The sequence below is a fragment of the Apodemus sylvaticus genome, chromosome 10, assembly GCF_947179515.1.
Source record: "Apodemus sylvaticus chromosome 10, mApoSyl1.1, whole genome shotgun sequence".
NCBI classification, from domain to species: Eukaryota; Metazoa; Chordata; class Mammalia; order Rodentia; family Muridae; genus Apodemus; species Apodemus sylvaticus.
This window is the reverse complement of record NC_067481.1, coordinates 15,777,745-15,803,008: the sequence shown is the minus strand read 5'-3', so window position 1 is coordinate 15,803,008 and position 25,264 is coordinate 15,777,745. Positions and strand designations below refer to the sequence as shown.

Sequence of the window (25,264 nt, the reverse complement as noted above, 5' to 3'; positions counted from 1 at the left end):
CGATGCAGTTCGACTACATACATTCTCCTTAGATCCGCTCTTCAGAGATAGTTTGCTTCTTTTTAAAAAATGTTTATTTCATGTATGTGAATACACTGTTGCTGTCTTCAGACACCCCAGAAGAGGGCATCAGATCCCATTTCAGATAGTGGTGAGCCACCATGTGGGTGCTGGGAATTGAACTCAGGACCTCTGGAAGAGCAGTCAGTGCTGTTAACCGCTGAGCCATCTCTCCAGCCCCCGTTTTGCTTCTTTTATTGAAAGAAAAACTATTCAAAATGCATGGTAAGAAATTAGATTTTTATCAGTACACAAATAAGTTTACTTAAAATCAGCTCAATTCCATGTTTAAAAAACCTTCATAACATCCTTTCAGTGATGTCTGCAATCTAGAAGTGATTTCTGTGGAACCCGAAGCACACTGAGGAATGGTGGTCTGTGATGGTCCAGGGACTCACATTTCTCTCTGGACACTGAGTGAGATGGACTCAAACAAAACTTTCTTCCCTGGATGAACAGGTAGAATCATTTAAAAAAAAAAAATTCCACCAAGCTAGGTGTGGTGGCCACATCTTTAATCCCAGCACTCGAGGAGGAGGATCTCTGTGATTTTGAGGCCAGCCTGGTCTATATATCCAGGTCCAGTGAGACTACGTCTCCCGCTGTCAGAAGAGTTCCAGCACTTCGATGGAGTACAGTCCTCTACTGCTCTTCTCCTGATTTAATCTCTGTAGCTCCCGGAAACTGACTTCAATCTTGTTGAGCTCGGAATAGATGGAGATCTGAAGAAGACAAGGACCCAGAGTAACTGCGCTGGAACTCCACACACATATAGCACACCTTTCAGTCACTACCAGTGTTTTCTGTTTTCTGGTTCTGGAATGAATCCTGGGCCTTAAGTGTGTACTGCCCCCTCTACCTTGAGCTGACTCCCACCTCTTTGGTTTTTTTTGTTTGTTTGTTTGTTTTGGATTTGGTTTTTTCGAGACAGGATTTCTCTGTATAGCCCTGGCTGTCCTGGAACTCACTCTGCAGACCAGGCTAGTCTCGAACTCAGAAATCCGCCTGCCTCTGCCTCCCAGTGTGCTGGGATTACAGGCGTGTGCCACCACCACCCGGCTGACTCCCACCTCTTTACAGGCAAATTGTAAAAATAATTTTTATGAATTTCAGGCCCAGTTAGGGTTTTTTTTTTTTTAAGACTTATTTATTTACTAATCATGTAGATGGTATTTTACCTGCATGTATTCCTGCAGACCAGAAAAGGGCACCAGATCTCATTATAGGTGTTTATGTGCCACTGTGTGCTTGGTGGGAATTGAACTCCGGATCTCTGCAGCCAGTGCTCTTAACCTCTGTGCCATCTCCACAGTTCCCAATTAGTTTTTTGGGGTTTTTTGAGACAAGGTACTACTAGAAACAAGCCACTATCCCTTGCGTCTGCAGGATGGGAACTCTCTCAAGCTATGCTCCAACATACAGATTCATGCTTTGGCATACACCCACCCTACACATACACAAACCTCACTCAAAATAGAACTTAAAAATATTAAATAACCACAAACCTGAGATTTCACAAAATTGTAAAGATTAAGCAAAAGTCTTTTTGCTTCTGGTATCATTAAGACGACAGTAAAATTAGCATCTAGAAGCAGGCATATCCAATCCATAATCTGGAAATAAATACAGAAAGATTAATCTATTAATTCTACTCCTTTGTGGTCTCAAACTGAAAAAAAAAAAAAAAGCAAATCATTTTGTTTTGTTTTTTGAGACAGGGTTTCACTATGTAGCCCTGGCTATCCCAGAGCTCACTATGAAGACAGACTAGAGATCCCCCTGCTTCTAGCTCTGAAAAGTGCTGGGATTAAAGATGTGTGCCACCACCGCTCAATTTAGAGATGGAATGATTTCTAAGAAGCATAAATGTTTTCTTCTTGTTTTTATTTACTTATTTATTATATGTAAGTACACTGTATTACATATATCTTCAGACACCCCAGAGGAGGGCATCTGATCCCATTACAGATGGTTGTTAGCCACCATGTGGTTGCTGGGATTTGAACTTAGGACCTTCGGAAGAGCAGTCAGTGCTCTTAACCACTAAGCCATCTCTCCAGCCCCTTCTTCTTGTTTTTATACTTGGTAAGGATAACATCTGTCAGTGATAAGAACACCAGATCAGATCTAACCCAGCATTAACACTAGTTGTTTTCTCAGGTATGGTGGCTCCCACTTGTGACTGAGCACGGCACGATGACTGGTGTGAGCCTCAGGCTGGCTGGGCCACAGTGAGACAGTCTCACCAATGGAAAGAGAAGACATAATTTTTTTTGTTTTTAAATAATTATCTATAATAAGAAGAGAAAAACCATTTACCTTTTACCTTGACAGACATACTACAGGTGTTGTGTATCACAAAGTATCATAGATACTATGGGAAAAAGTGAAGATAATGCAAATAAAATATATATTTATACAAGCATGTTACACAGTTCTACACTGGCAAGTATTCTAATTCCAGGCCAGGTTGAGCTCTGCAGTGAGAGTCTGCCTCAAATCAACAAAACAAAAACAAGAAAACAAATATATAATACATATGAATCAATGAGTTAAAGGGAGAGTCTGGTGCATCTTGTAAGTAAAATTTAAAATTTGCCTAGAAAAGAAATTATATTGAAAAAAAAAATGAGGAGACCACTGGAGGCCCCCCTCCCCGAGGGACTGGGCTACTAGCAATTCCTGATTGGTGAGGATGTCTATGCAGTAGCACAACCACTGGACAGCAGCTCCTAACCTAGTAGATGACTCCCACCCATGCTCACAAAGTTCCTAATCAGACTCAGTGGGTCTCACACACAGACATGAAAGTGAAGGACACATCTCAGAAAGAAAGGGTTTCAGCAGAAGAGAGAGGGAGAGGAAACCGGAGAAAAGGACTGAAACCACTGAACATGCAACACATGAAATCGTCAAAGAATGAGTGGGAATTTACTCAATATACAGGACTGTTTACAACCCCCTAAACAAGAACACAACAGAAAGATGGATAAAGAACTCAATTAAATACCTCACAAAAAAGAATAAAACAAGAAAAACTACTGTACCCTCTGTTAAAGCAATACAAAGACAAACGAGACACTACCATTCCCTACCAGGTTAGCAATAGAGGCTTGACAGTTATAGCAGGCGTGGGCAGAGTGTGGAGACTGAAACCCCAAACTGCAGAGCTAGCCTGGTCACAACTGTTTGGAAAGGAATCTGGCATTCTGAAAACTGAAAATACATGCCTGTTCCACTCAGTGTTTTTCTTGTGGGAATGTGACCACAAGAACATCTATGTGAAGATTAATGTACCAGGCCAGACTATGTCTACAATATGGTTCTGTAATATGAGACAATAGTTTTAGACACAAAAGAAATGTTTCTGAATTTTGTTTATGTTTTTGAGACAGGGTTTCTTTGTGTAGCCCTGGCGTTCTTGGAACTCACTGTGTACATCAAGTTAGCTTCGAACTGCCTCTGTCTTCCAAGTGCTGGGATTAAAAGCATGCACCATCATGCCCAGTTCCACCAAAGAAAATTAATGTTGGTCGTCTCTAAGGGGTAGAGGTGTAAAGTTTACTTTTTCCCCCACTTTTTTGTTCTTTTTTTTGGAGGCAAGGTCTAGCTATGAGAACTCATTATGTAGATCACACTAGTTTTGAACTCACAGAGTGCCATCTGCTCCTGACTTTTCAGGATTAGGGCCTGTGCCACCATACCTGGTCCCAAAATTTACTTTTTGAAACTTTTTTAATACAGAAACTTCCAATTACAAAGATGAGTTTGGGATTCTGTAGTCTGGAATTCTGACTCTAGATATCCATCTACTGAGCAGAGAAGTCCTCTCCGATCCAACAGTGCACATGAGGGAAAAGATGGGGTCTACTCATCTTGGGAAGCAGGAAGAAACCAGTTAGTTACTCAACTCCAGGGCTGACATTGCATACAAGGTCAAAGGCAAAAAGATGTCTGACCTGGCTCACGGTGGGAGGGTTTACTCCAGGGAGAGTCATGGTAGCATTGCCAGTGCACTTCAAATAGAGGAAATACAAATACTGGAGAAACAGCTGTGAGGGAAAGAGGGGCACAATTATCTACAGTGGTAAAACAATACTCCCTACAAATAAACCCAATAGAGAGTAGAAAAAAGTTACAAAGCTGTTCAACTAATGTGACAGAGGCCCTGTTTTACTCATCACCAAGATCTCTCAGTTAGGGTAGATCAGTAAACAACAGGTAAAATTTCTCTTTTCCTTTTTTCAGTGTCTTTTCAATGACTTGTCTAACTTGGTTTCCAAGCAAGGCAGAAAGAACACATCGAGGCCGATCAGCCCAAACCACCCTCATTCTCTGAGCATACTTGACATGTGGACCTCCCTCTTAGGCACAGCACGGCGTCCTGCAGTGTTCAGGATAGCCTGTCCGATGCTAGCAACTGTGCAGCACACGCCCTTACCGTGACATGCTTCGCAGGGATGTCCTTCAAGTGCGGCAGGAGGAAGGGCTCGCTGTACGCGGAATGAAGGACTGCATTTCTACTCAGACTTAAGGAAAATCTTCAGTAGAGGCAAGGCTGCTCTGTGGACACAGCTCCCTTCTGTGGTTTACAAGGTCAATACCCTGCTCCTGTTATGCTGCTCACTTGTAAACAACACTTGACAGAATTAATGGAACCTGCATATTACTACAGCTTGTATGGATCCCTTTTCCTTTCCCTTCTTTTTTTATGAATACAGAATCTTATTCTAGACCAGGCTGGCCCTGATTATCCACCAGGTCTTTTGCTTTAGTTTCCCGAGTATTGGAATTACAGGTATGAGGTCTTGTATAGCTTCTTAACTAAGAAACTTGGCCAAGATAGACATGGTGGCACTCTCCTGTCATCTTCACACTCAGCAGGTAGCAACAGGACACATGTCAGAACAAAATTAAGCCAAAAGAATTAATAAAAGACCCCGTAAAGCAGCTCTGAGGTAGGTGTTGCCAGGTATGCATATGATCATGGGTATAATTCACCTCCATGCACACACATGCAGAGAGAGAGAGAGAGAGAGAGAGAGAACACAAGTTTAATAAGTTAATTGAAGGCAGCATTGAATATAATGTATTTAAAGTAAATACTGGAAAAAAACCCAGGACAGACAATTGAATCATGCCTTAGTTCCTGCTGAGCATGCGTCCCTGACAGACACAGTGCAATGGAAACTGTCTGGAAGGATACAGCAGAGCTGCTCGCTTCGGTGCCACAGGACACGAGGTCACAGGGAAGGAGACGGGCTCATGTGCTGCGTCTTCAGGCAGTTTGTTTAACTGCTGACTATCTTTACTGACGTTCCCATCCTCAGGACCAAAGCCATTCTGAACAATTTCAGTTTGCTCTTCCACTTCCTTCTTCTCATCTTGTGCGGAATCGCTAAAATCAAAAACTGACTCCATGTTGATACTACTGTCTCGAAGACAGTCATCACCAACGCTATGATGTCAATCGAAAGCAAGAGGTTAATTCTTCTCACAATTTGAACCTCTGTAAATTCATTTTCTAATCTATGCATTCAACACTTTAGAAGTCAAGTAAGCCACAGACTTAAATGATGTCAAGGGACTGAAAGCACAGATTCTAACTTACCTCAAGAAAAGTTTTAAGCAAGCACAGGTGGTGGACTCAGGAATGTCAGGGAACTGCTGCAGACACAGCTGTAACATCTGCACATCTGTGTGCTCTAGGGCAATTTCCATCAAATCAGGGCATAAGCTGAGACCAGAAGTAATACAATTACTATGATTTTATATTTAAAAAATCATTAGCAAATTACAACAAAAAGTTTATTTTATGACTGTTTTGCATGTGCTTATGTCTGTGTACCACATATGTGCCTAGTGTCTCTGAAAGTCAGAAGAGAGCCTGGATCTCTTGGTACTAGTCTGCCAAGCAGGTCCTGGGAAAATAAACCCAGGTCCTTTGCAAGAAAAGCAAGTGCTTTCCAGCTCCAGTATTTTATTTTTTTAAGAAGAATCAATAGCCAGGTGATGGTTGGCGCACGCCTGTAATCCCAGCCTGTAATCCCAGCACTCTCGGAGGCAGAGACAAACGGATTTCTGAGTTCGAGGTCAGCCTGGTCTACAGAGTGAGTTCCAAGACAGCCAGGGCTACACAGAGAAACCTTATCTCAAAAAAACCAAACCCAAAAAACCCCAAAAAAAAAAAACCAAAAAGAGAGAAGAATCACTACGTAGTTTAGACTGGCCTCAAATTTAATCTCCCTACCTTGACCTTTTTTTTTTTTGTTTTTGTTTTTTTGTTTTTTTGGATTTGGTTTTTTTGAGACAGGGTTTCTCTATATAGCCCTAGAACTCACTCTGTAGACCAGGCTGGCCTTGAACTCAGAAATCTGCCTGCCTCTGCCTCCCAAGTGCTGGGATTACAGGCGTGCGCCACCACTGCCTGGCTGCGCCGACCTTCTATGTGTTGGGATTGGGATTACAGGCACATACCTCACTATTGTCTTAATTTCTTTCTTTCCGGTTCAAAAAGCAGTTAAATGCTGAAAGCCAAGCCCAGGAGGCCACGCAGGTAGGAAGTAAAAACAGCAATGCTGAGAGAGATCAGACAGTGGACCAAGGACATTAGGACCCGGGCTCTGGGCCATTTGTGTGGTATTCAAACCAAGAATCTGGCTTCACTCTGTCTACACCCTGAGAACATACATGAAATTGAACTGAACAATTACAGATCAGTTTGTTTCAGAGGAAATTTCAAAAGAGATGATTTAGTTTGATACTGAGCAACCACCTGTAACTATTAAAGAGATCAATATCCTTAATTAGAAACCTTTTAAGCTGGGCAGTGGTGGTGCACGCTTGTAATCCCAGCACTTGGGAGGCAGAGGCAGGCAGGTTTCTGAGTTTGAGGCCAGTCTGGTCTACAGAGTGAGTTCCAGGACAGTCAGGGCTACACAGAGAAACCCTGTCTGGAAACCCCTCCACCAAAAAAAAAAAAAAAAAAAAAAAAAAAAAAAAAGAAAGCCTTTAAGCTACATTGGACAATAGGAAAGCTGTCCCAAGAGCACAACTTCATCCTCAGAGGCTCTTACCTGGAGAACATGCAGATTCATTTAAAGGAAGTCTACACTGAAGGAGTTCCTGGCTCCTCAAATCCAACTGCCCACAAAATGTTTCCCTCGGGCCAGCACAAATGAGCTGATATGTCTGTGGTCCAAGCCATTCCTTGAACTCATAGTGTAAGTCAGCAGCAGCATTATCAGTGCAGTAATAGTCCGAGGGTAAAGATGTGGAAACCGAGGCAGGCAATATGAGGCAGGACTAAAGTCCCTCTAAAAACGACTCACGAGCCCACTGCGTGAAGCTGGGAAGGTAAGGTGAGGTCTATGCGGTGAAGCCCATGGCATCACAGCAATAGGAAAGGCACTAAGCCTACTACCATGTCCAGTGTAGCAACCTCTGGTAAGGTATGTGTGTGGTGTTAATACATGATCACTTATGAGTGGGTATACATGTATGTGCGTGCCCGTGTCTGTGGAGGCTCCAGAGTAACACTGAGTGGCTCCCGCCACTGCTCTTCACCTTCTAAGAAGCAGGGCCTCCCACTGAACCTAGAGATGCACCAAGATTGCAGGTGGGCTGCCATACCCTGCCATCATTTTATGGGGGTCCAGGAAGGCCAAACTCCAGCCCTCATACTTTACTTGCTGAGGCGCCTCCCAAGAACCATTTTTACATTAAAACAAAAACCCACAAGTACAAACATGATTTTTTTGAGAAGGCTAACTGTGAAGCAGGAGGCACCCCTACCTGTAGGAAAGCACCCGTGTTTGGATGAGCTGCATCAGACAGTTCCGGGGGTAAAATGGCGGCTCTGCTTTACACCTTTCCAGAAGTCCTGCCACTATGTCGCTAATTATAGTATGAAAGTCAGGTGTTGACTTAGCCAAAAACTTGCGTAGTTCTACTTCAATGTGCTTTTCTGAATCTTTCTGAAAGGGCAGAATTAAATAATTTGGCTTAAGACATTAAGAAATAGACACTCTGAACTAAAACAAAAAACCATGAATATTCACGTAGCCCACTAAAGCAACATTAAATTGCACAACACACACACACACACACACACACACACACACACACACACACACGCACTCATTCTACAAAGGAGGAAGAAAAATCTAAGGGTTTATAAACCCAGTTACTCAGACAATATTACTAACATCGTGTAGACTCTGACATACAGGAAGAGCACAGCACATCATTAATATCATCAGATAATAGAGTCAAATAAGGCAATGCTTTGTGACCACTCTGACAAAGTTAATACACAAATAAATGTTCACCATAGCCTCCAATAAACATTAGAACATGAAGAATGGTGCTGGAGAGAGAACTCAGCAGTTAAGAGCACTTGTTCTTCAGATGACCTGGGTTCAATGCCCAGCACCTACACAGTAGCTTAACTCCCCAGGCACTCTGGTTGTGCGCACTCATATGCTTAGTGACTATATAGACTGAGTTCTTTCATTCCACCTCTGCATGGGTCCAGGGATCATACTTGGTCACCAAGTGCCTTTACCCACCAAACCATCTCACCAGCCCCATTTCTAGTTTTCTTTTTTAAAAAAAATTGCCTTTATTAGCTAGGCAGTGGTAGCACATGCCTTTAATCCCAGCACTCTGGCAAGCAGAGGCAGGCAGATTTCTTAGTTCGAGGTCAGTCTGGTCTACAGAGTGAGTTCTAGAACAGCCAGGGCTACACAGAGAAACCCTGTTTTGTAAACAAAAAACCAATAACCAAACCAAACAACAATAACAACAACAACAACAACAACAAAAACCAAAATAAACAGAATTACCTTGATTATTGATAAAAGTTGTTTGAATCCTGGAACTTCTGGCTGTAAATTTGCTTCAACTTTTTCCCTCCTAAGCTGAAGTAAATAAATTGGTAATGTATTCAAAAAATGCAAAAGACCTATCAAAATATCAAGACTATGAAACAGTAGAATACTAGGTATGACCACTTACTTAGAAAATACATATTAAGGATTTATTATAAAAAAAATTAATTTATTTTCACTTCGGACACAGAGTCTCTATGCAGTTGTGGGTGTCCTGAAACTCACTATGAAGACTAGGCTTGACTCAAACTTAGAGATCTACCTGCCTTTGCCTTCCAAGGGCTGGGATTAAAGTCACATGTCACCATGCCCAGCTATTCTTTTTTGTGCAAGAGCATTTTGCCTTCATTTGTGCATGTGTAGCATGTTAAGTGCTGGTCACCATGGAGACCAGAAGAGGGGGTTGGATCCCTGAACTCTGGGCTGCTATGTGGATGCCAGGAACAAAACCTGGCCTTTCATAAGAGCGGCCAGTACTCTTAACCACTGAGTCACCTCTCTAGCTCCAAGATTTTCTTTTTTAAAAGAGATTTATTTATTCTGTATATAGTGTTCTGCCTGAAGGCCAGAAGAGGGCACCAGATCTCATTATAGATAGTTGTGAGCCACCTTGTCATTGCTGGGAATTAAACTCAGGACCTCTGGAAGAGCAGGCAACCTGTCAAGATCTTCTTTTTAAGTATAGGTCATGTATGCTTCTGTGGGTGTATGTGTATGTGAACACAGCAAGCTACAAGAGGATGCTGGGCCCCCCATGACTGGAGTTATAGGCAGCTGTGAGCTGTCTGAAATCAGTGCTGAGCCTACACTTAGGTCCTTTGCAAGAGCAGCAAAACCTGCTGAGCCATGTCTCCAGCTTCAACAGACTGTGTTTTAAAAACAAGGTTTACTATAAATAAAGTGCTTTAACTATAACTCTTAAATGAAATACATTTTGTTTTGTTTTGAACTTAGGCTGGACGGGAACTCACCAGACCCAGACTTTCCTCAAACCTGCACTCCTCCTCAACTAGCCTAAGGGCTGCAACAAGAGGCATGAGTCACATCCAGCTTTGGTTTTAGTGGTTTTGCTTTTTTAAACTTGATACCTCCATACTCAGGAAGGAAGATATTACTGCTAATTACAAACTGGCATATTTTTTATTTGGGACTTAGCTAATACCACACACAACCTTAAATATTATCACATACTGGGGCTGGAGAGATCAGCACTGAGAACATCTGTTGTACTTGCAAGAACCTCAGTTTGGTTTCTGGCACCCAGAGGCAGTTCACAACTACCTACTACTCCAGTTCAAGGGAGCTGACTCTCCTCACCTTGACTGGTAGAGCACATATATACTTGGGCACATAAGATAAAATAAATAACTATTTTTTAAAAAATTGCTAGAGTTGCCAAGTATCAGTTTGGGTAAAGGCTGTAAGGTTACATGCTGAAGCCCTGTTATTAAAAGTCAAGCTGTAAAGGTACATACACTCGAACATTTAAGCTAACAGCCTTTCCTTGTTTTTCATTTTTTTCTGTTTACATTTCTACTAATATTTCTCATTCAACTACTGAACTTACAGTTCTTGACTGCTCTGCACTGGACCCAAGTTCATATCCTGAACACGTTTCCCAGTTTACAAAATGGGGCACGGAATGGGTGCCTAAGGAAATACAAAACATAAATTACTGGATTATTTTGACCTAATATCATCAAAGTAAAGAACAACAAAGGAAAACGACTTAGGCACAATTTAAGACAGATCTCAAGCCAAGAGGCGGTGGTGCACGCCTTTAGTCCCAGCGCCAGGGAGGCAGAGGCAGGCAGATCTGAGTTAGAAGCCAGCTTGGTCTGCAGAGTAAGTTCCAGGAAAGTAAGGACTACACAGAGAAATCCTGTCTAGAAAACCTCAGAGAAAAAGAAAACCAGGAGCTGGTAAAGGAGTCAGAGAGAAGCAGAGAGGTCCTACCCGACTCTGGGGTATGCTTGAGCTTCCCAAGAGCGCCTGCTAGAGAGGATGCTTCACACTTGTATGGAATCACAGTTAGACATTTTCCATGTAGCATAAACAGTGTCTCTCCATGATACCAGAGCTGAAAGAGAGTAAGCATACATTTTCCAAGGTCCGACTGCTCCACACACTCACAAGCGCCTGCCCCTGATCCTCCATTGCTGTCCACTCACTGCCACCCAGTCTCGGCTTCCTATGACCCTGATCCACGCTCTTATCTTAAGACAAATTTAAGTCTAGATCCAGAAATGAAAGAAAATTCTGAGTTTTAAAATTTTTCATCTACTTTTTCTACAATGACATGTGATTCTTTTTTATGGCCCAAGTTCCATAATGTAAATATATCCTACACTGTCTTCATCCATTGACAGACACAAGTTCATTCTTTGACTCAAGCTTACCATGCAACAGTAGTAACATTGCATGAGCTATCTCAGAAACAAAAGAAACTTTTTGTGTATTTTTTTCAAGACAGGGTTTCACTATGTAGCTCTGGCTGTCCTGGAACTCACAATGCTGATCAGGCTGGCCTGCAACTCAGAGCTCTGCCTATTTCTGCCTCTAGAGTGATGGAATTAAAGGCGTGAGGCACCAATTCCAGAGTAACATTTACTATTTAAAGGCATTTTAATTCATTAGGAATAGTAATGCCTTAGGTTATAACTTAATACACAATAAACAAATTCATAAGTATATATGAATGATTAAAACAATAACCCAACCAAATGTAAGCTCTTAGGTAAAAAAATCAACTGTAATTCTAGTTTTCCTTGGAGGATAGAAACTTAATACAAACCCAAATACCTAACAGAACGATGCCACATGTCTATAATTCCGGTACCCAGGGGACTAAGGCAGGAGGACTACAAATTTGAGGCTATGCTAGGCTACATAGTAACACCCTACCTCAAGCAAAGACCCAGACTCAAACCCCAACAAAACAGAGAAACCAAAGCCAAACCCAACAAACAAACAAGAAAAAAAACAAACTTACTTGCCCACTGGTTCCTTGTGGCAGCTCTTTTGACGTCTGTAATGTTTGAAACTTTATGTTCCATATGGAGAGGCATTCTATAATGTAATTTACAGAAGTTTAGAAACAGACCTAAACAGAAACTCATGCTGTCCTAGCATGCCGAGGGAGGAAGAGGTAAATACACAAGCTTGCTTGTGTATACAGTGGCTACCACACCACAGGGATGCAAACAGACGAGGCACAGGCAGGCAGAGAGGTAGAAAAGCTCCATGGCTTAAGCAGTAGAGCTGAGGCTGTAATTAAACAACATTCAAGAAAGGAAAGCCAGGGCCAGGGCTGGAGAGATGGCTCAGTGGTTAAGAGCACTGACTGCTCTTTTGAAGGTCCCGAGTTCAAATCCCAGCAACCACATGATGGCTCACCACTAACAAATAAAGAGATCTGATGCTCTCTTCTGGAGTGTCTGAAGACAGCTGCAGTGTACTTATTTATAATAATAAATAAGTCTTTGCACTGAACGAGCAAGGTTAACTGGAGCGAGTGGGGCATCTGGAGCAAGCAGAGGTCCTAAATTCAATTCCCAGCAACCACATGAAGGCTCACAACCATCTGTACAGCTATTTCATGTATATGTACTCATATACATAAAATAAATATTTTTTTTTTTCGAGACACGGTTTATTTGTGTAGCCCTGGCTGTCCTGGAACTCACTCTGTAGACCAGGCTGTCCTCCAACTCAGAGATTTGCCTGCTTCTGCCTCCCAAGTGCTGGGATTAAAGGCGTGCATCACCACCGCCTGGCTATAAATCTTAAAAAAAAAAAAAAGGAAAGCCAGGGCCAGATGACCTCACCACTGAATTCTAGCAATCATAAAGTCAGTACCAATCTAGTTTAGAATATAGAAGAAATAAGTTCCAACCCTCCATATTATGCTGAGGCCAAAGCAAGCTAGCACACATAGGATATACATGTGTATACACACACACACACACACACACACACACACACACAAACACACACACAGAGGCATGTACTAACAGTACAAATAAATAAATCTTAGCAAAGTTGCAGGGTAAGAGTAACACATAAAACCAATTGTGTTTCTACAGCTCAGAAAGAGAGGCTCTGAGAAAGAAACATTAGCATTTAAAGGAGAGAAAAGACAGTACAGTAAAAACTAGGAAATACTGCTTGCTAGTGGAAGCTAAGGAAGACATACAGATGGAGTTTGTGAACTGGAAGGTGGCACTGGACATGGTGGTACACACTGCAATCCTAGAGCCTGGGAAGCTAGGGTAGGATGATCTTGAGATCAAGGCCAACCTGGGCTACATAGTGAGATTCTGTTGAGAACAGAAAGGATAGAAACTAGAGGCTAAGAGCTAAATTTGAATGGGTGATTTCAGTTACCCTTAGAAGCTGGAAGTGGAGGTCCCAGGACAGCTATGTGGTCTTGATCCAGGACGGTGAGGGCGACACCATTCTGAGCACCACCAGACACAACTGCCTTGAGCACCAATGCTCTACTTAATCTCTGATTCTTTTCTGTGTCACTTGAATATATTGGTATCAAGGTTTCATATATACACCCATCAGAGCCTGTTGGGAGCAAGTAATTGATATTTAGTAATGGGAAAAGGACAGTTTCTACCTATCATAGTTAAACGTGTTAAGGTGTTTCTAAAAAAATGTATTAGGATATTTCTAAGAGTGCAAGTCCGTAAGTAACCCAATTAGAATATTGGACAACTATATCACTCTTTTCTTTCCCTCAATAAATGTATTAAAATTTTTATAAATGGGGTCAGTAAAATAGTTTGCAAGGTAAAGACTACTTTTACCTTGCAAACCATTTTACTAGCTACCCAACCTGGAAACCTGTGATCACTGGAGCCCATGCGGGGGAGAGAACTACAAGTCGTTCTCTGGCCTGAAAAATAAGAACCAAGGCAAATGCACATAGGAACACACAGTAAATAATGCCACATAAATGTGGGAGTGTTGCAGAAACACACTGGAGGTCTAACTCCATTGGTAAAGTGCTTGTCTTCTATGCACGAGACCTTCAGTTTAATCCCTAGCACCACATAAAATCAGGCATGGCTGTACACACCTTTGTAATCTCAGCACCTGCAAGGCTCAGGAGGATCAGAAGAATTGTCCTTAGCTATACGTGCTATTTCTTTTTATAGGTACTACATTATTTGTTGTTGTTTATGGTAAGCCTGAAAGTCCTACGAAATGGCTATGGGAGGAAGCTGCAGAGAGCTTAGGACTCTGCCTCACGGACATCCTTCTAACAGCCTAAGAAGACTTACTTAGTGACACCAGGGAGATGAATTTCCCATCCACACGTGCAGCAAAATTTGGTTTAACAGATTTTTCTTCTTTTCCAAGTAAGAGTGTGTATTTGCTTAAGCTATGTGATTTGCACAATCGAATGTAAGCAAAATAATTTCCATGCTGCAAGAAAAAAAAATTTTTATAAATACCCCCACTTCAAATAACTATAATTAAACATCAAAACTATAAGTTAGGGCTGGAAACCCTAACTTCTAGCAACCACACAGGGTAGCTCACAGCCATCTGATGTCTTCTCGTATGTCTGAAGACAACTACAGTGTACTCACATACATAACAAACAAACAAGCCCCTAGAAGCTATTGCTCTGTTCTGATTACTTCTGTAATGACTTAAAAGACCAGCCAGGCTGGGTGTGACAGCACATACCTGCAATCCCAGCACCTGGGAGGCAAAGAGGAGAAAAATGCAGCAAATTCCAGGCAAGCCTGGTCTACATGTGAGTTCTAGTCACCAGAACTGCAGAGGTGCTGTGCTTGGTAAGCAAGAGTTGTGCCACTGACCTATAACCCCACCTAGTGTATTTATTTTATTTTATTTATTTTATCTTATTTTTTTGGTTTTTTTGAGACAGGATTTCTCTCCATAGCCCTGGCTGTCCTGGAACTCACTCTGTAGACCAGGCTGGCTTCAAACTCAGAAATCTGCCTGCCTCTGCCTCCCAGAGTGCTGGGATTAAAGGCATGCGCCACCACTGCCTAGCTTTTTTTTGCTTTAAAGATTTATTTATTTTTTTATATGTAAGTACACTGTAGCTGTCTTCAGACACCCCAGAAGAGGGCATCAGATGTTTTTATGGATGGCTGTGAGCCACCATGTGGTTACTGGGATTTGAACTCAGGACCTCTGGAAGAGCAGTCAACGCTCTTAACTGCTGAGTCATCTCTCCAGCCTTACCCCTTGCCTTTTAGGACAGTGTCTCAGTACGTAGCCCAAACTGACCTCAAATTCTCCATGCTCCTGCCCCATTTTCCCAAGTGCTGGGATTATGGGCATGTTATAAATATAGGCATGTCTTCAGTTAATTTAAAATGTGATAAAAATGCTGCTTTAGTTTCTTTCTTGGTAAAACATAATGTGTAACCCTGGGCAGAAGAACCTGGGGACCCATGATTCAGCAGCAATCTGAGGACTGTGGAGCTTGTGGAGCTACAGCAAAGACGAGAAGTAGATTCTCATCACCAAGGTGGACTATGTAGTCAAGGAGATGAGATGAAGTCCCTGCAGGATCTACTTGTTCTCCCTGCCATGCAGAAATCTGAGTTACTGACTTTCTGAGCATCCCTAAAGTTTGAGGTTCTAAAGGTCACAGCACTGCAGGGCAGACCAGGGCTGGCCAGAAGGCCTGCTTCAAGGCTTAGCTCAGCCTGGTGTGCAGTGTCTAAGGAGGCGGCTGCCAACATCTGAGATCTGCTGCCTTGACCAAGGTGCACACTGTCCCACGGAAGATGACAGGCTGCTGTGGCTATGTGCTGATGTGCCCCTCCCCACCCCAGAGGCAATGGCATTTCTTTGCTCCTCTGTCCAAATAGCCCAGGCAATTTTGAAAATGCCATCTTTGATACCATCGACAAGACTGTCTGCCCCCTGAGCCCAGACCTCTGGAAAGAGACTGTGTTCACCAAGTCCCCTTCCAGGAATCACCATTTGCTAAAATCCACACTGCAGTCTCCATTTGGAGGACATAGGCGCCAGTTCTCGCTACCAAATGGGGCTTTATACCATAAAGTGAATTAAGTCTTCTAAAAAAGGAAAAGCTTAATTTAGGCATAGAAACAGTTATAACTAGCATTTTAGTGTTCACAAAAGAAACAAGTTTAGAGAAATAGCAAAATTACATTTTAGTTTTGAAAATGACACAGGTGAAAATGAAAACTAAAAAATGCCAGAAATTGAAGATGTCACTTACATTTTCAGTAATAAAGATTAAAACCGGTTGCTTAAATAACATGAAAACCTCTGACCACCTTTAAAGAAGAAAGAAGAATTAGAAAACACAAAATCAGTTGAGAAATGTTATTGATAAATTATCTTTAGGTAACTATTATGGTGTTTTGGAGCCAGGACAACAGAGGCCTGACTTCAGTAGCTGCAGCAGAGGCAGCACAGGCTGTAAACTTCACAGACACTAATGAAGACCGTGAGGTGGGGGAGGGGAGCCTGCAGTCCTTTACACATTTACACTGAGTCCCCCATCCCCCTTCTCACCATCATTCTGGGGATAGTGTTCTTAGGATACCATTAGAATCTGGCTTCTATCAGCAGCAGGTAATGACGGGTAGGAAGGTAGGACTAGGGCAGTGTTGCCAGTGTGTGGCATGTGTGGCAAAGTGGTGATGAGAACCCCAAGGTCACCCACTCTGTGACAGTTGTTCACACCTTAGACACATGGTCAATCCACATCTGACATTCACCCGTTCACTTACTCCGCACAAGGCTTTGCTCTTAGGAGTTTAGTTTCTACCAGGTCGATGTCAAGAGGCCACAAGTGAAAGGTGAAACCATGGACTGTCCCACTACCGGGTGAATGAGCTATTTACCCAGCATTCCTCCATAGTCCAGGAAAGCCAGAGGCACTACAGTACCACCATCAGCTCTTACTACAAAGACATGAATTTCTCCAAGGGAAAGGGCTGCAGCTTGGCTGGTCAGCAGGACAGAGCCAGAGTTTGGAGCTCTGGTATTACCTATTTCCTTCACAAGCAGCTGAAGATCTCTGTATCTAAGCAGTCCCAGGGCCATGGACATTTCCTCATCCTTTATTATTATTCCACAGGCTCACAGGTTCTTGAGGATTTTGCTCAGTGCCTCATAAATGGTGCTGTAGTTATTAACATTTTACTTTTGTTTTTTTAAAAATAGGGTCTCACTATGTAGCTCCTGCCAGCCCAGAACTTATTATGCAAATCAGGCTGGCCTCAGATTCAGAGATGTGACTACCTCCATCTGTCTAGTACTACACCCAGCAATAATGGGATTTAATTTGGGTATTTTTTTCCTTTGGATTCCAGGGATTATCTCTAGGCTTTGAACATGCTAGATAGGGTTACACCACTGAATTATACCATAGTTCTTTTTTTTTTTTTTTTGGTTTTTGTTTTTGGATTTGGTTTTTCCAAGACAGGGTTTCTCTATGTAGCCGTGGCTGTCCTGGAACTCCCTCTGTAGACCAGGCTGGCCTCCAACTCAGAAATCCACCTGCCTCTGCCTCCCAGAGTGCTGGGATTACAGGCGTGCGCTACCACCGCCCGGCTCTACCATAGTTCTTTATGTTTCTAAGCATTAATACCTTTAAACACAGTAAAGAATACTGGGTAATGCAGAGCACATATTCTACTGTAAAAATTCATAGGCAACCACTGGCACTCACTTGATTACTTCCTCATCAGGAATGACGGCTTCAATGTTCTGCTGTGGCTCTGCAAGCAAGGCCTCTAGCCCACGAGAAGCACCTCTTCGGAACAGCACCAAGGGTTCTGTCCTCTGTACCGAGTGGATCCTATGGACCTCAGCTGACAGCTGGAAAAAAGTTCCAAATATTTTAAGTTTTACTCTAAAAGAATAAACATGTAATACAATACAGACATTTATAGGTGTCTAGCTTAGCTGTCTGGCCTTGGATTCATTACTGTGCCTTAGCTTCTTAAGTGGCTGACATTACCAGTAGGTGCCATCAGACCCAGCCTAAGAGACTTAAGGGGTATAGTGGTGCACACCTTTAATTCTTGGAGATCTGTCAGTTCTCCCTGTCACCCAGAAGTCTGAGCTATTGAGTTCCTGGAGGCAGGCAGATCTATGTGAGTTCAAGGCTAGCCTGGTCTACATATCAAGTTCCAGGACAGCCAGGGCTACACAGTAAAATTCTGTCTGAGAGAGAAAGAGAGAGGAAAGATTAATAGGCTACCTGCAACCTGGGTCTGTCTGTCTGACCCTGTACTGTATGTAGTGCCATGTACAGGCTGGGCAAGCGTTCTAACACTGAGCTAATCCCCATACCCACATGCAGTGTTGAGACAACGACAACACTAAATAAAACAAGCAACAATAACAAAACAAGAAGTAAACCACCAAGGAGCTGGTAAGAAAGCAGGCTAGGCTCTTGCTGCTAACAAAGGATGAGAGAAACAGTCAACCTCTCCAGGTGTTTAGGAGACAACACAGTTTGAAGTTTCATGAGTCCAGGCAACAACTATATTGGATTTGAATTAGTCTCATCTGGGGTTCTAAAACGAATCAACTATATATAATTTATTTTTTATTATGTTCATTTACTTTACTTGCATGTATATCTGTGTGAGGGTGTCTTTTTTGGAAGCCCTGGAATTGGAGTTATAGACAGGTGTGAACTGTCATGTAGGTGCTGGGAAATTGAACCAGGGTCCTTTGGAAGAACAGCCAGTGCTTTTAATCACTAAGCCACCTCTCTAGCCCAAAATGTTATTAGTTATAGAGTCAGAAATTTAGAACTAGAAATTTGTTTGCCGAGACAGGGTCGCACTTTGTAGCCCAGGCTGGCCTGAAATTCCCTATGTAGACCAGAGATCTGCTACCTGTCTCTGTATCCTGGGTGCTGGAATTAAAAGTTGCACCAAGGGCTGGAGTGACAAAATGTCATAGAAAATAAACATTTTTACAAGAAACACATCAAACACCCAAACTCCAAATACGATTTTTATATTTTTAAAAAGTTATGTATGTGTGTGTGTGCGTGCACGTGCATCAGGTACATGCAAGCCTGCGAAGGCATCAAGCATGTCTGGAGTAGGAGTTACAAGCAGTTGTGTGCTGGGAACTGAATCCCAGCTTTCTGCAAAAGCAGCAAATGCTCTTAACTAAAGAGCCATCTTATACTTGGGAGGCAGAGGCAGGCGGATTTCTGAGTTAGAGGCCAGCCTGGTCTACAGAGTGAGTTCCAGGACAGCCAGAGCTACATAGAGAAACCCTGTGTCGAAAAAAACAAAAAAAAACAAACAACAAAAAAGAGCCTTCTTGGGCTGGAGGGATGGCTCAGCCGGCAAGAACACTGACTATTCTTCCAAAGGTCCTGAGTTCAAATCCCAGCAATCACATGGTGGCTCACAACCACCCATAAAGAGATCTGATGCCCTCTTCTGGTGTCTGAAGTCAGCTACAGTGTACTTACACATAATCAATCAATCAATCTTTAAAAAAAGGCCATCTTTTTAGCCCCACTCAGAACTATTTAAATCAGCCTTTATGGGATAATATAGCCTGTATTTTCTAATCTACTAACACATAAGTTGAGAGTTATTAAGATCTGTAAGAAAACAGCTGGAGAGCCAAGTGGTGGTGGTGGTGGCAGCGGCGGTGGTAGTGGCAGCGGCGGTGGTAGTGGTGCACGCCTTTAATCCCAGCACTTGGGAGGCAGAGGTAAGTGGATTTCTGAGTTAAAGGCCAGCCTGGTCTATAGGGTGAGTTCCAGGTCAGCCAGGGCTACACAGAGAAACCCTGTCTGGAAACCCCTCCCCCCCAAAAAGAAAAGAAAACAGCTAGAGGGGAAAACTGACCACCACCACTAGCTCCTTTCCCAGAGGCAATATAATATATAACAAATATGAAACTGAGTTATTTTATTTCACCAGTACTTAAATATGTCAGAAAATCCAAAGACTTACTGTAGCTTTGAATACTTTATCCAGGTTTACGTCTTCATTATTCCAAATTCTCAGAACCTTAAATCAAAAAAGTACACCAGTTAAATAGTACTGCACTGCTTATTTACATGTAATGAACAATCAATACATGTAATATATCTTGTTACACATATTAATGCATTTTCAATTTTACCTTATGGTCATGTACCATAATGTATTCTCCAGTCTGAAAGTTGCACACAGCAGGACATGTTATACTCTGACCTTGTTTCACCGACCAGCTGCCCAAGGGTTTCTGGTCAGAAACCTGGCAAAAGAATACACAATTTAAGAATATAGCTTTGGACATAGAGCAGTTACATTTAATAAACAAAATAAGCCCTTGAATGACAATATTGAATATGATTTCTAACTCTGTGATGGCTGACAGAGAATGGTGGCTGCGGGGGTGGGGTGGGGTGGGGTGGGGTGTTGGAGGAATATAGAATTATCATTCTTTCTGTGTTGGACATGGTCTTTCTGTGTAGTCTAGGCTGGCTTCAAATCCAGATTCTCTTCCCTCAAGTTCTAGAGTAGATAGATATTATTTACTTTGTTTTGTTTTGTTTTGTAGACAGAGTTTCTCTGTATAGTCCTGGCTGTCCTAGAACTCACTCTGAAGACCAGGCTGGGCTCGAACTCAGAAATCCGCCTGCCTCTGCCTCCCAAGTGCTGGAATTAAAGGCGTGCGCCACCACTGCCCGACTTTCTCTTTCTTTTTACTTTTAATTGGTGGCTCATACTTGTAGCCTCAGCACTGGGAGGCTGAGGTAGAAGGACAGTAAATTCTGCATGCCTTTGATCCCAGCACTTGGAAGGTACAGGCAGAGGCAAGCCTGGTCTACATATTGAGTTCCAAGACAGTTAGAGATACACACAGAGAAACTGTCTCCAACAACAACCCAAAAAACCCCAAAGCCAGACCTGTCTGAAAAACAAAACAAAAATCCCCCCAAACTCTTAACAATATAAAAATTAACTTAAGACACTCCGTATGAATGATACAATTAAAAATGAATCGATTACTTGTGGGAACAGAGGCAAAGAAAATTAGGTTGGAACAGTCCACCTAACTGCCAGAAACTATTGTATTCCTATGCAGAAACTGCCAAATTAGTAAACAGTTTAAAGTTTGAAGGAAAGTCTAGTCCAACAGTATAGGGGATTGTTGGCAGCCTGTCACCCAATTAAAGCATTTGGGTAACTTTTTTTCTGAATAACTTAGATTTTTGGGTGTTGTTTTTACATACAACTGGTGTTTTCTCTGCTTATATGTCTGTGTAAGAGTGTTGGATCCTGGAGTTACAGATAGTTGTGAGCTGCAGTGTGGTGTTGGGAACTGGACCCCAGTCCTCTGGAAAAGGAGCCGGTTGTTCTCTCCAGCCCCTGCAGATGGATACCTTTTTTGTTGTTGTTGTTTTTGGATTTGGTCCCCCCCTCTCCCCGAGACAGGGTTTCTGTGTAGAAATCCGCCTGCTTCTGCCTCCCAAGTGCTGGGATTACAGGCATGCGCCACCAAAGCCTGGTGATGGATAACTTTTTAATGATACAAAAAACCTGTTCAGAGGCATTGGCGGTGGTGGCAGACACGCCTTTAATCCCAATGCATTTCTATGAGTTGGGTCTACAGAGTCAGGACAGCCAGGGCTACTATTGAGAAACACTGTTTCAATGCAAACCAAAAACAACAACAAACAACCACCACCATCACCACCACCAACAAAACTGTTCAAAATTCCAGATTAAAGAACATGCTTTGTAGATGATTGCTATAACAAAGTTCTAAGTATGCTTGCTGAGCGAGGAATTAGGCTGCAAAGATTGTGACTTTCACAGTGTGATGCAGAATTGCCCAATCTTTCTAGGATACCAAGAAATCTCTGCCTCGTCCCACCTTCCGACTCAGCCCGCCCCCAGAAACCCCAAGGAGCGGAGGATGTATTGGATAACACATATTTAAAACCTGTCAGTGTCATCCTTTGAAGCTTAATCTCCTCTCGACCCTTCGGCGAGCAAGCTGCAAGGTGACAGAAATCCCCTTGGCCAGGCTCTGCCCCGGGAAGAGGAGGCTCAGGTTCCCGGCTAACCCCATGTGCACCCAGACACCGCCACATGTCATTCGGAAATACGCCGGCCCTCACAGGCAAACAGCTTCCGAACCTCATTCGGCGTCTCGCCGCTGACTCTGTCGCACCCCGGGCCTCCGTCACGCCCGCTCCCGGCTGGCTTCCCTTCCCACGCTGTGACAAAGTCAAGCCTCCCGCTCCCGGCTTCCGACAGAGGCGAGACAGCTGCCGGCCGTCCCCACCGTCCTCACCTTGTAAAGGACAACGGTCCTGCCGCTGTCCGTCACTAGGAACTGGTCGGCTTTGTCACTCTGCTCTACACCTAGGAATCCTTCAGGCCCGGCGCCTAAGACTCCAGTAGACAACGTGAATTCTTCCAGGGCTGCCATTTTGGGCTGGCCTACAGCCCGTGCGTGCTTCCCGGTAGGCTTTGTGCTTTTCTCTCGCGAGAGCCAAAGACACAAAAGGGGTGGGTCCTCGCCAAAGGAGGAAAATCAGCTCTAGTAGAGCTGCGACCCCTGGCGGGAAGAAGAGGAGTAGGCGAACACCGCCCTGTGGGTGGAGTCTAGACCACGTGACAACGCTTATTTCCTCCCCCAAGGCCCCGCCTCCAGGCAAAGATAAAAATCTTTGAGCTGGTTTCTGTGCCCTCTTGTTAGCCAGTTAGCTAATGGAAACTGAAAGATAAAGTTTAAGAAATGGCCTGATATAAAAAAGCAGATTTTAAAAATATGCTAAGTGAACTCTAGGACATCCTTCCTCAATATGTCAGAAGGGGAAAAAAATTAACCTGCAGATGACTCTTTTGTTTGTTTGTTTGTTTGTTTGTTTTTTGGTTTTTTCGAGACAGGGTTTCTCTGTGTAGCCCTTGCTGTCCTGGAACTCTGTAAACCAGAAATCCGAACTCAGAAATCCGCCTGCCTCTGCCTCCCAAGTGCTAGGATTAAAGGCGTGCGCCACCACTGCCCGGCTTTAGATGACTCTTGAGGCGCTGTTTCAAAATGCTTGATCTTGCTTACCCTCCAGGGAATGTCTAGTTCTGTGGGCACTTATTTTTCCTGTCATTTTGGCGTTGGTAGAGAAGTCTTGTTCATATTATCAGAATGTACAACTCCTTTGATAAAAAAAACAATAACAACCAAAACAACGAGATCTAGCTGGACATGGTAGCTCATGCCTTTGATCCCAGCACTCTGGAGTGCTGAGACAGGGGGGATCTCAGTAAATTTGAGATCAGCTTGGTCTACATAGAATTCCAGGCCAGCCTTAGCTACACAGAAAGACTGTCTTTAAAGATTTTTTAAAATTTTATTTATATGAGTACACTGTAGCTATCTTCAGACACACACTAGAAGAGTGCATCAGATCCAATAGTTGTGAGCCACCATGTGGTTGTTGGAAATTGAACTCAGGACCTCTGGAAGAGCAGTCAGTGCTCTTAACCACCGAGCCATCTCTCCAGCCCTAAGACTGTCTTTAAAAACAAACAAACAAACAAATTTAGCAGGACATGCCCAGTTTTTGGCAAGCTGAGGCAGGATGATGGACAGGTTGGCAGCCAGCCTTGGCTACTGGGAGATGCTCTCACAGAGTGCTAAATTCAGCCATCTTTCTTTTAACCTCAGTATGGGTGAAGAATCACACAAGTTTCGTTTCTGGAGAGTCTCAATGCTCAGACAGCTAAGGCCGGGCAGTTTGCAGCTTGTATAACTTTAGGTATGGGGCTTGTGAATTTTAAAGGTTTCAGTTTACTTAGACTTGTAAATTTTGTTTACTTCCTGAGCCTCCTGGGCCTTGCACCTCCTTCTTCCCTTCCAGGAAATATTTAGAGGCACTATTGCAGTTTGAGCAAACTGTTGTAAGATGTATGCATATGTTTATACACAGATATACACACATTGGTTCTGTTCTGATACATGTAGTGATACATTTTGCCTGTATCACAAGGCTCTTGTTTATTTGCATCTGGGTGCACCTTGGGCACCATCTTGCGACTGCACCTCATGAAGATCCTGACTAAGCCAGGCTACAGCTTAACTACCACAGCTGAGCAGGAAGTTGTGCTATGTTGCCCTGGATTCTGAGCAAGAAATGGCTACTGCTGCATCCTCTTCTTCCTTGGAGAAGAGCTAGGAGTCGCCAGATGGGCAGTTGATCACCATTAACAATGAATGATTATGGCCTCTTTCAGCCTTCCTTCCTGGGCATGGAGCCCTGTGGCATCCATAAGACTACGTTCAACTTCCTCATGACTTGTGATGTGGACATCCACAAGGGCCTGAATGCCAATATGGTGCTGGCTTGTGGCACCACTGTGTATTCAGGCATTGCTGACAGGAAGCAGAAGGGGATCACAGCCCTAGCACCCAGCACAATAAAAATTAAGGTCATTACCATCCCTTAGCGCAAGTACTCAGTCTGGATGGATAGTTCCATCCTGGCCTCACTGTCCACCTTCCAGCAGATGTGGATCAGCAAGTATGAGGAGTCTGCCCACCCTCCCTGCATCGTCCACCATAAATTCTAGATGGACTGAGCAGGTATAGGGCATCTGCTGTATTAACTATTCTGAAGTATTGACTTGCCCAGGCAAATGTACACACCTCATGTTGCTGGGAATTGAACTCAGGACCTCTGGAAGAGCAGCCAGGGCTCTTAACCACTGAGCCATCTCTCCAGCCCGATGAGTGGTTTTTTTGTTTTTTTTTAATTATAAACATACCCTATGCAGTCTTTCACCATTTATCTTGAATTAAAGTGGACTCAGTACCCTGTAAGTTATATTTGCTTAAAAACAATTTATATTTGCCAAATCCCAAAAGCTCAGCAGAAGAAACTCAACCTCCAGCACCTTCCCAGCTTATTTCTCCTTGTCTGCTCTCTGGCCTTCTGATTCAAGCTGTCACCAACAGCTGGCGGCTCCAGTCTTCTTATTCACCTTCATAGGAACCGTGGGCAGGCAGGGAACAGCTCTGCCACGGCTGGAAGTCCTGGGCCCTTGAGTGACCAAGGTCTAAGGGCTGGACTGGATGACCCAGAGGCCTATGCACCAAGCCTCGAGAGGGGGACGTCTACTGCTTCAGGCTTTCGAAGCCAGAGACTTGACTTCTGTCGTAGGGACTTCGGTAAGAGGCTTGTTTATTTAGAGAATGGGTCTCATATCTTTATGTTTAATTGTGTGTATGTATGTGTTTGTGTGCATGTGAGTATAAGTGCCTGGGGGTGGGGCAGAGGTGTCAGATTCCCTCAGGAGCTG

At 43.3% G+C, this 25,264-nt stretch overlaps 1 protein-coding gene and 1 pseudogene across 2 annotated transcripts; one reads left to right on the top strand and one right to left on the bottom strand.

Moving 5' to 3' along the window:
- Positions 1–279: 279 nt before the first annotated feature.
- Positions 280–22,447, bottom strand: Nol11 (nucleolar protein 11). 2 transcript variants are annotated; one of them, XM_052195578.1, is made up of 18 exons: positions 22,260–22,447; positions 20,097–20,210; positions 19,925–19,981; positions 17,659–17,807; positions 16,198–16,255; positions 14,246–14,390; positions 13,338–13,526; positions 11,944–12,020; positions 10,908–11,031; positions 10,519–10,601; positions 8,907–8,981; positions 7,855–8,036; positions 5,672–5,797; positions 5,267–5,458; positions 4,502–4,580; positions 4,020–4,112; positions 1,566–1,673; positions 280–782 (listed from the first exon to the last, which is right to left on the bottom strand). In XM_052195578.1, exons 1-18 carry the CDS (start codon positions 22,395–22,397, stop codon positions 666–668), a joined length of 2,106 nt encoding a protein of 701 aa, XP_052051538.1. In that variant the 5' UTR covers positions 22,398–22,447; the 3' UTR covers positions 280–665. The 2 variants fall into 2 exon arrangements, with proteins under 2 accessions (XP_052051538.1, XP_052051537.1); XM_052195577.1 differs by having other exon boundaries at positions 5,267–5,518; positions 22,260–22,446.
- Positions 22,448–24,011: 1,564 nt separating this feature from the next.
- On the top strand, positions 24,012–24,535 carry LOC127693574 (actin, cytoplasmic 1-like; annotated as a pseudogene).
- Positions 24,536–25,264: the final 729 nt, after the last annotated feature.

Coding starts and splice junctions, on each gene's coding strand:
- Nol11 (XM_052195577.1), bottom strand. CDS start 22,397: ATGGCAGCCCTGGAAGAATTCACGTTGTCTACTGGAGTCTTAGGCGCC. Junction 16,256..17,658: donor CCTGATGAGGAAGTAATCAA/GTGAGTGCCAGT, acceptor TCTTCTTTAAAG/GTGGTCAGAGGTTTTCATGT. Junction 10,602..10,907: donor CAAGCATACCCCAGAGTCGG/GTAGGACCTCTC, acceptor GTATTTCCTTAG/GCACCCATTCCGTGCCCCAT.